The sequence below is a fragment of the Macrobrachium nipponense genome, chromosome 28, assembly GCF_015104395.2.
Source record: "Macrobrachium nipponense isolate FS-2020 chromosome 28, ASM1510439v2, whole genome shotgun sequence".
In the NCBI taxonomy this organism is placed as follows: Eukaryota; Metazoa; Arthropoda; class Malacostraca; order Decapoda; family Palaemonidae; genus Macrobrachium; species Macrobrachium nipponense.
This window is the reverse complement of record NC_087217.1, coordinates 39,303,263-39,314,758: the sequence shown is the minus strand read 5'-3', so window position 1 is coordinate 39,314,758 and position 11,496 is coordinate 39,303,263. Positions and strand designations below refer to the sequence as shown.

The window sequence follows — 11,496 nt, the reverse complement described above, 5'->3', positions numbered from 1 at the left end:
CGTTTCTACATAAAATTGCCTGCATTTGCAGACTGCCAGTTAAAAATAAAGAATTGCTGTCTCGAAGCAAAAGTAAAAGGAAAACATTATGAGTATTAATAAAACTAGAAAGAATAAAAACTAATCACAATGCTAGTCGTGGTCGATTGAACGAAGGCAGAGTAATAGATGTAGAGCCACCCTGCACATTCATTGACGGGGTTTTCTCGCTTATATGCAAGGCCTCTTATGTGAACTATCAGCTATTATGGTGTTATTCACTAACGTCTCCCTTGTCAAGCTATAAATTCTCTGGGCTTGAAGTGCTTATGCGTCTTCGGCGTTCCTGTCTGCAGATGGCATGGCAAGCGAAAGAAAGCGTAGTGGTGGTCATCCCAAATATGTGAACAACTGTTGAGATTACGTATGTAATATATATGTATGAATATATATACATATATATATATTATATATATATATATATATATATATATATATATATATATATATATGTGTGTGTGTGTGTGTGTGTGTGTGTTATATATATATATATATATATATATATATATATATATATATATATGTATTATATATATATATATATATATATATATAGATATATATATATATAATATATATATATATATATATATATATATATATATAATATATATTGTGTGTGTGTGTATGTATATGAATCATTAAAATTTGGAACGTGATAAATATATAAATGAAGGAAAGAGAAGTGATGGAATGGTGTGAGATCTTTCGACTCAACGTCCTTTACTTAGCAGACTGACATACATAAGAAAATAAGTGTACAAGGAAGGGTCGTGTAAAATAAAGATAGGGATTATAAAGGGAAATAAGTAACTAAAATCCAGCACACCTGAAGAATCAGTAACTTCCCAAAAACATGGGTACAGTTTAAGAGGTTTACAAAAAGATTAAGTCCAACTGCTCAGAAACACTGACAAGACAATCAAAGGATTATACAAGGCGGTAACTGACCAAATTTAAATTTTTTTTAGTAAACAATAAAAACTTTTTTTTTCGCAAGGTAAACATATTCTCATAAAAATATAAACACACATATGTGAAGAAAATATCTATAAGGCAACTATTTTGTATTTATGTCTGGGATTATATCTTTAAGGTCATTCTTAAACAGGCCAGAACTAACATTAAAATTACAATTGGAAGTTGTATCATGGCAGATTCTAAAAGATTTCGTGACAAGACATCTTTTGATCTTGCAATTACTGAACTGCTGATCCAATAATGGTCATTTTCACTTAAATGAATGAATATTGTACTGGATGTTTGTCCAGTTTTGACAGAATATTTATGCTGTTCTAAATTAGTAAGTACATCATTCGCATCAATACCAACAGGCAAAATAGCTAAAATATCATGAACATATCTATAACAGTTTAAAGGAATATAAACGATATTAGGTAAATAGCGTTTTTCAAAGAACTCCATATAGAAGCTTGACCCTATCTTGTACACTCATTTTCTTATGTATGTCAGTCTGCTAAGTAAAGGACGTTGAGTCGAAAGATCTCGTAGCAATCCATTGTTTCACTTTCCTTCTTGGCTTTTACCTTACACACACACACACACTCACATGTATATATATATATGTATATATATATATATATATATATATATATATATTATATATATATATATATATATAGATATATATACATATAATATATACAGTAGTGTGTGTGTGTGTGTGTAAGGTAAAAGCCAAGAAGGAAAGTGAAACAATGGATTGCTACGAGATCTTTCGACTCAATATATATATATATATATATATATATATATATTATATATATATATATATATATATATATATATATATATATATATATATATATATATATTATATATATATATATATATATATATATATATATATATATATATATATACTATGTACATATATATATATATATATATATATATATATATATATATATATATATATATATATATGATATATATATATAGAATAAAAGTTTTAAAATAATGGAAATTGAGAACGTAATATTTTTTATATGGACCAATTCTTCCCATATATTTACTGTGAATAACACTGTTGAAAATGTATACAGTATTTTCATATTTGTTGACCGAAGGGGAATTTTTCAGTTGATAAGTAATTCGTCGGCTCAAAGGCTCGAACCACGGAACCAAGAAGCTCTTTACCCACAAGGGAATCACAAAAGGTATAAGTTAACCTCACACCTACAAATCCCTGTTGCGTTCAGTATTCATTGTTTTTGAGTCGGCATCAACCCACCTCGACCCTGACAACTTTGTAGTGTATTTGTCGCACGTAGCCATATTATGAATTTTTCACATCACCGTGATTCATATGCACTCATTAAGCTACAAATGTCCTTTAATCTAATTCGCTCTACCTCGGAATTAATATATTTTCATTAACGAACTCACGTCTTTTGTTGGACTGCAAAATTGCAGGTGCTCCAAAAGTCAGAAATATATCTAGAAGATTCGCTGCAACCTCTTCTGCTCTTTTTGTGTAAGTGGACGCAAGAGGCAAAATTTTCTGAAAAGATTTACAAATGTCATTATATACTTGAAGTCTCCATCTGGCAATGCTTTTTTTTTTTAAATTAATGAGATCGATTTGGCATCTTGAATGGATATTGGTGACTGTGTAGTGGTTTCGGTGATTCTTCAGAAGCAAGTCGCATCACCATTTTCTAGAAAACAATTAGTAATCATTCATTTTATGGTGTATTTTCAATGAATCTGATCTTATTTTCTTGAGGAAATGTTATCTTAACCCCCTTTTCCAGCCAACAAGCTTGGGGGCCCCCAGTTGGGAATCGGGAGTTTTGGGTGGGGAAATACCAAGATCACCAGCTAACCTAACATTCCCCACCTAACCTAACTTAAAAGCCGTATCCTCACCTAAAAGGGAGGGGGCTGCGCCCCCTACGACCCCCCCCCCCAACTTCGCCACTATATTAAGTTATAGGATGAACGGTGGACAAAAAAATTGACAAAGTATAGGCACACTTACCAGAATATTATGGAGTTGGAGGATATAATAATGCAGCTTCCAATAGAAAATAATGCAGGCGTATTTTGTAGTCTTTGTAGAATAACTTGAAATACGTTGCACATAAGATATCCTACCCAGTTGTGTTTCCGTCGTCCATGCTTTGAGACCAAGCTCTTCACATCCCTCCACCTTCTTCCTATGGTATGTGTGTGTGCAAGGGTCACAGGATCCACAAAATTTAGGAAGTGGTTCACCTGCAAGTGCTGGTACCCTAACTCCTGAAAGCAATTATAAGCCTTCCAGCAGTCGCTCACTATTGTCGTACCAGGCTCAAATTCCTGTATAATGGGCAGCAAAGTTTCTGCAGACCTAACCTTCACTTGCACTAAAAAAACATTGCCTTGTTTCACGACATATACCACCAAACACCCACTGCCCATCAATAACCCTACCAACATTATATTTTGTCTTCCCAAATTTCGATTCGTCGATCTCAACAGTTAGACCGACACCACCAGTCTTACCACTTTCTGAAAACCCAACGTATTGCCACCTCTCGGCAAAATGAAGCCCAATCACATATTGTCGCTTGGGAAAGCTGCAATTCTCCTTCAGCCAAGTTATAAGAAAAGTTAGGACTACACCATAACTTGAAACTTCAAATTAACTTCAAAACAGAGATGGGATTTTTCAAACCAGGAAACACTAAAATGACATCGCTTACGCCCGCAGCATTTTTGCTTTAGAATCAAATTATGTCTTTGAACATATTCAATCACAACTTCTTTACCACCACTAGATAATGATAAAATTCACCGTAACCCACATTGCACTGCAAACAATCGGTAGGAAATGGATGGTCCGTCAAAATTAATACCAGAAGGGCCAGCCACTGCCTCTTCCATAGCTACAGTAAGACAAAATGCCGGTTTTTCCTTCATTATTCGAAGTATTCAGTCATACAAGGATACCAGTGGACACTGGACAGGTAACTTTATTACTTCGCTGAAATCCTAGTGAAACTTAGTTTTCGACTGAAGTCGTTCGTAATTGGTTATGAAACCCATGACGTCATAACGATGTCACACCTCTCAGCCAATAACGAGTAACTGGAACTGCTTTTGTTTGCGTGAGAAAGGTAGTTAAAAGGCTCATTAAAAGTAAACATTAATGTAGAGGAAAGATCTCTCCCGACTTAGGAAAAATTCGAGGTAAAAACTTATCAAGCTCATTTAATTCCACCCCGTTCAATCTCTCATATAATGACTATCCTTTTTATATAGCTTTTCACATGCTCTTTCCATGTAGGTGATTTTTTTTTTTTTTTTTTTTCAATATCCAGTGCGGAATGCTTCTGAAGCATTACCCTGGTTTCGCTACCAGACCTTTTAGAACTATTCTGGCTTTTTTTCATGACAGTGCTCACAAAATGAAATATTGGGGTAGCATGCTTCTTGTGTGATATTTGACCATTTCCTTTTTACTTCTGCAATGGATTTTTTACCACCTCCATGGCCAATAGCTTCATGGGCTGCGTTTACAATACCAAACACTTCTAGAGACGCAACAAACTTGAATTCATCTTCATTTGGATCTTTCCTCCTGCGAATCAGTCGGTCAGCACTGCCAACTCGCAGGACTTCGTATCGTTTCTTGAGGTTCAAGTCATATGCGGATTTGGCTCCACCAGAATTAATCCTTAACAAATCCTGCATCAGCTGATCATACTGGTTGATGGGTTGGGTGACAACATTCTCTGCCTTGCCTTCCAGCGTTTGACGTAGCTTAAGTTCAAAGGCAGCTTGATCCATAGTGCTTGAATGAAACAGAAAATAAAAAGAAATGTGAATGTATAGATTAAGCCCAGTTAATTACGACAGTCAATGATGTACATGATTGTCTGTCATAAGGGATCAAAGTTAGATCCGAAACTGTAGTAATACAATAAACCTCTTCTGAGACATAATGCGGTTTAATCAATACAGTAATACTAGTAGTAATAATAGTAGAAGTAGTAGTAATGGTAATGAAAACAACCCACAAATAGTCCTTCTGTGTGTCACACTTCCCAGCACGAGATCCCAGTTCTGCCCTGCTCCTCGTTTATCCTGTTCACAAAAAAAAATACATCAAAATAATTAAATTTATCAGGAAAATTAATCAATCAAGAAGTTAAATTACTCAAGTAAAATTCAAACTGTTAGGCAATAATTGATATTAGAAAAGAAATCTAAGTATATGTAAATTAATTCACAAGTGTTAAAATTAAATCAAGTGTGCAATGTTAAACCACTAACAAGTGCCAAAGTCAATCAAACAAATTATGAATGCAAAAATATGTACGCTACAAACATGTGGAAAAGTACCAGAATTGCTAAACACCAAGAAAAAAGTAAACACGCAGAACATAAAATAAATATTTCAAAAATTAAATACAGAACACAAAAATTGGCAGTGTGGAAAAAATGAAATAATTGTACCTAAACACTTAATGGTTTTTTAAGTGCATTTAAAACTTGCAAAAACATTCTCTTAAGGACACTATGATGTCATTTCCTGAAGATAACGAATTGTATTCGGAATGTTTTTTGTATCGCGTTCTAGTTACACTTTGCAATGGGACTTTATATATATATATATATATATATATATATATATAGTATATATATATATATATATAGTATGTATGTATGTATGTATGTATGTATGTATATGCATATACTTATATATATTATATATATATATATATATATATATATATATATATATATATATATATATTTGTGTGTGTGTGTGTGTGTGTGTGTGTTATTCAACTACTATATATACATATATATATATATATATATATATATATATATATATATATATATATATATATATATATATATATTGTTACGAAGTGCCAAGTATCTGGTTACTACACTTACCATTCATTTATTGTTACCTCACAAAAGCCAGACACCTGAACCCTCATCACAGGTATTAAACGACTGAATACTCTAAAGGCAACAGTGATCCCTTAACAACTTAACAGTATTGCAGAAAATCAGACAAAGTTCATCAAAACAGGTGTGAGGTAATCTTGTAAGTAATTAAATTAATCAAAGGGCATCACTCCATCAACAACTTTAAAAGTCTAAGTATTTTCCCTGATTTCAGAAGTCTAAGTACCTCCCTGGATCTAAGTCACTTCAAGTAAATTGAAGGAAAGCAGATCAATTACCACTCTATGATTCTACCTAACATCAATATAATCAAATGCAAATATACTGGTTAGAAATGAAATACTTATGAAAATTTTAAATACAAAAATTTATTATTAAATTCAAAATTTATGTGAAATTCACAATATCAGGGAAAATTACTGTTACTTGAAAACAAAGTAAAGTTTAATTAATTCTTGAATCAAATTAAGTAAAATGAAATCAAAATTAATTTATCACAAAATTCAAGAAAATTAATTCAATCAAAATTCAAAAGTGTTAGGCAATAATTGAAAATTGGAAATTAATTCACAAGTGCTAAACAATAATAAAACTTGAAAACAATTCTAAGTAAATGCAAATTAATTCACAAGTGTTAAATTTAATTAAATGTGCAATGATTAGGCAATGAAAATAACTACTTCAATTAAATTGTGAATGCAAATGAAAATACAGAAAAATGTGGATAGTATCAAAATAAAAAGGCACACTTCAACAAGAAAATGGAAAAAAATGCACAAAATGAAACAAACACAAAACACAAAAATTTGCAATGTGTAAAAGTGTAAATCTTTTCACTCAAAACATTGTAACCATCAGTTTTTACCAAACCACTGTTCCTATCCGTTATTAGTTATTAGTTTCTTACCAAACCATCATAACCATTAGATATTAGTTGCAACTAATAAAAATATAACACACTTTACCTTTTTGGTATACCAACTTCTTTCTTTGCTGCAGTCTTGTTTCACTTTACCAAAACCCAGGCACCGTTACGAAACAATGTTTGTTCAGATTCCACAAAAACACCATTTAACACTAAATAAACTCTAAGAAATATAAAATACGAAATTCTCAAGTTACGAGTGATTAATTTACGTTACGTTAATATAATCTCAAGGATGTTGAGGAGAGAGAGAGAGAGAGAGAGTGAGATGTTAATGCCTTGAGAATCTAAGATCTAATGAATCTCTCTTCCTTACGGAAACAAGACAGGGCAGATGACACAAAACGTTTTTGGGCAATAACTCTTCCAGAAGCTGCAAAATCTTACATAACTTTTTATACAAAATGTGTAATCTGCACGTGGTACTCGGCAAAGACATACACGTATGAGACCAGTCTGTTAAAAAAGACATGTACTCGACTCGGATCGACCGAAGCAGAAGGCCTTATCTTTCTTGATGACAGATTCCCAAAACACAAATGAAGTCTTGAGCTCGCTTATCAAACATGTTGACAGATTAGGAAAGCAAATGGATCTCGTAGTTCCTCTAATCTCAGTGTTGACATAATAGGGAAACAATCGTAGTTTCGAATGGACAAAGAAAATCTCTCTCTTTTCACATTCTACATTATATATAATATATTCTTTTACAATGTGTTATGTGAAATCTGAACACACATTTCAAACACCCTATCTCTAAGCTATCTAGGAATCTGAAAAAAATGTTGCACAATTCTACATAACATTTTATACAGTCAAAAAGAGGGGATATATGCATTTTGAATTTAGCAATATATAATAATACATATTATGTTTTTACCTGGGAAGGGAGGGACTTTAGACTTTTGAGCTGGGAAGTTACCTTTATGATCTAACTTTGGAAAGGACTTAATTACCATGGAAATTTACGTATCGGACTGATATTGCGTCAGGTAAAACATAAGAGGAAAGAGATGAGCTGAGGGTCTTACTCAAGAGGGAATGTTGTAGATAGAACACTTAGGTTCACTTAAAATCTCATATTCATACTAACACAAAATCAGAAGAATGGAGCATAAATTGGGCAGGTTAACAGAGTACTGTCGGAGAACTAAATTACGATAGCAAAAAATAACTGAAGATGCCGGGAAATCCATTTCAAAGGCACCGTAGAGTAGGTTGCAGTGGTTAGAACCATGACACACACACAAAATCGGAACGGGGGATTCCACAGCAAGGAACTCCGTCTGCAATTGAAAATGCATGCTGTTACGTGACGGAAAAATTAGCGCAATCAAAGGAAAAATCGAGAGGTGTGTGGAAGGTGCCAGTAAGTATCGATTTTAACACAGGTCTATATGGAAATTGCACTTGGAAATCACAAATAAATCACTAACAGATAAAAGAATTTGACTGTTGAAAAACCTGATCTCCAAGCACTTTACATTACGTTGGAGAGAAGGGTTCAACGTAGCATGAAGATGGAGGGATACTAGGCTAAGAAAAGCAGCCATGTGTTTTGGATAGGGCTTGGACGGAGAGTCAAGGGGTCATGTTGCTGGATCTACAGCCAGGGTGTCTCTCTATGTCATTTCGGGCCATTCTACTCGAGTCGTCGTCTGCAGGACCTCTTATGTCCTTCCGTCAGGATTAACTTCCCACGCTTTAGGCATTCCTTCTCTATGGGCGCACCCATGGGTGTTTTGCTCTGTCCTGTTATTCTCGTGATTGTTCGGTCGACGCATGGCAAGGCAAAACGGCCTTCAACTTTCTCTTTTGGTTAATCCCCAACACTGGTGCATCTGGTGCCTGTGGCAGGACTTTTTCTACATGCGGCTTCATAACTGGAAGAGAGGTTTCAGGGCAGGGACGGGGGTCGAGAAGGATAAACAGCGTCCAGGGAACAATAATGAGAGATCTAAGAAGGGGCAAGGTTTCCATAACCTTCTTGTCAGTCAGCTGTGTGACTAAAGGTTACTGTACTTATTTTGAAAAGAATAAAACAATTTAAGTTTATGGCAAATTCTTTTAATGGAATAAATGTTATGTTCCTTTGCAAGCCTGGAGGGTGAGTTGACTTAGGAAGGGTATCCCTTCGGTGCAACATATACATATTTAATCACATAGTTGTTAACATCTGTTTTTTTTTTTTTTTTTTTACCCTTCAATAGTCTTCCAAACTGAGTCTCATTTGCACCCCGGCGATGCGGCGATAAAGTCTCACTAAAGCACTTAGTTCGAATCCTATAACGGTTATATTCTGGTGGCTTTGGCTTATATATATATATATATATATATATATATATATATATATATATATATATATATATATCTCTCTCTCTCTCTCTCTCTCTCTCTCTCTCTCTCTCTATATATATATATATATACACACACACACACACACACACACACACACACACACATATATATATATATATATATATATATATATATAATAAGAAGAAGAAGACAAATATTACTTAATGCTGATTCCATTTTACCTAAGGAATAACTTGCGTCGAGATGGAATCATAAGTGGTACGTACTTAAATTGCTCGGATATTAAGAAAGATATAAGTTAATATCGATTCTGCTGTACATGTTCCGGTTAAATTTAGGATCTGTATTTAGAAATGCGGTTAGTCCATCTCTAATTGAACGTAGCCACTCGCGAGGCTTACTTCTAAATCAATAAACATCAAGGCACAAGTGTGATTTGATATAAAATTCCCCAAAGGGAAATTATAATTGACAAGTGCATCTGCCCCAGCCAGGATTCGACCGGCGACTTTGGTTTAGATACTATGATGAAGAGTCGACTTTGTTGTGTAAAAGCATACTGTATCTGTAAATCTTGTTATAAACTTAGGAAAATAAGCTTGTTAATTTTGGCTTGATATGATTTTTTCAGTTAAAGTGTGTTAGTTATTGTTTAAAAGGTTATTTAGTTATGAGGCATTCACAAGGTCAGGGGTAAGGGTACAAAGTTGCCTTTTACATACATTCAGTGTTTTTTCACCATATCCAGAATTTTCCATCACTCAAGAGGGCCTCGGCTGTATTAATCCAGGTAAGGGAGAAATGACTGTATGGCAGACTGAGATGGCCAGTGGATGACTGACTCTGATGCTATGCAGAGCCGCCCTTATTCTTGCAGCCCTTTTGAAAGACGTCACCAGAGACCCACCAGACAAACCCATTCCACCGAACCTGACTCATCCTTGTTTCATCACGGGACATGAGATGGATAACCTACTCTACCTCCCATTTACCAAGTTATTGGCAAGGCGGAATAAAAAGGATGTAAAGAGAGCGTCAGTGGTTCAGAAGAGGGAACTTCAACAAATTTACTTGCATTTTACGAAGAAGAAAGTAACTCTGTTTGGGGTAAGCATTATCGGGATTCCTATATGTACTGTGATAAATCCACAGAAGTTAAGTGTTTCTTATAATATGATTGCCAATTTTTTTGGTAACAGAGTAGTAATGCTCATTGTTATTGAAGCCTTTTCTTGGAGGTGTGGATAGAAAAATATGTGAATGATTGTGGAAGAAGTGTTTGTGTATAAAAACAATATTTCTAATATTTGCAAACTGTTCTTTCCGCAGCTATCAGGGTTTGTCTTGTCATCATGCCTTGTCGGTGAAAAGCACACATCTTTGTTTAAATACTGAATATTTTTGTAACAATGATTATTGTGAGATATTTATCAGCTGAATTCTGAGAATAGCCACTTCTTGTGGAAAATGTACTTATGTGTAGGATCACATTATAGCAGAAATTGTTCCTAATGAGCATTAGGTTATAAAAAATTTTCCAGATCGTAAGATCGAACGACAAACCCGAGTTTCCAAAAATATCTGGCCCTGTGAAAGTATGACAGGCACCAATGACGACCAAAGTGGGTCCATAAAATCTAATACGGAAATCTTATGCATCAACAATATTTAGTGGGCAAAAAGGCACTCAAAAAAAATAGTAAATGAAAATGTAAAAGGAGAAAAAAATAATCTTCTAATCTATTATGAGAATATAAAAACGAGCCAACTGTCTCTTACAAACAACTCGGCGCCCCCAGAAACGTCTTTGAAGAGAAGTAATATCATCTACGAATTTACTAAATATCCGGTGGAAGGATTCAGACTTTCTAAGCGTCTCTCCTACCACTTTCAAGACGGGCCATTTTTAATTAATATGTACAAAACCATAGGAAAAGACCTGAAAGAACAAAGAAATTAAACCGGTCTACCTACGCGCAGATGAATAGTGTGGGTGTCGTGATAATGGGGGTTGAATCTTCTGAGGGGGGTTACATTCTGTGACGTCAGACCGACCCAACATTCTGTAGTAGCCATATAGAAAGCTCATTATCTTTTGCTAAATATTTATTATAATTGGTTTTCATAGAATATGCATTTAATTAATAATATAGATAACTTATGAATTTCTACATAAAAATCATGTAATTCTTGAAAAACTAGTATAGCAAATCCTCGCGTTGCAAAAAAAAAAAAAAAAAAATGTTTCATCTAGCATACAACCAATTTCTGTTGATAAA

General features: G+C 34.0%; 1 protein-coding gene across 1 annotated transcript; it reads right to left on the bottom strand.

Moving 5' to 3' along the window:
* Nucleotides 1–4,419: 4,419 nt before the first annotated feature.
* On the bottom strand, nt 4,420–4,836 carry LOC135201161 (KRAB-A domain-containing protein 2-like). Its single transcript, XM_064230038.1, has one exon. It carries the CDS (start codon nt 4,834–4,836, stop codon nt 4,420–4,422), a length of 417 nt encoding a protein of 138 aa, XP_064086108.1.
* Between the last annotated feature and the right edge of the window lie 6,660 nt (nt 4,837–11,496).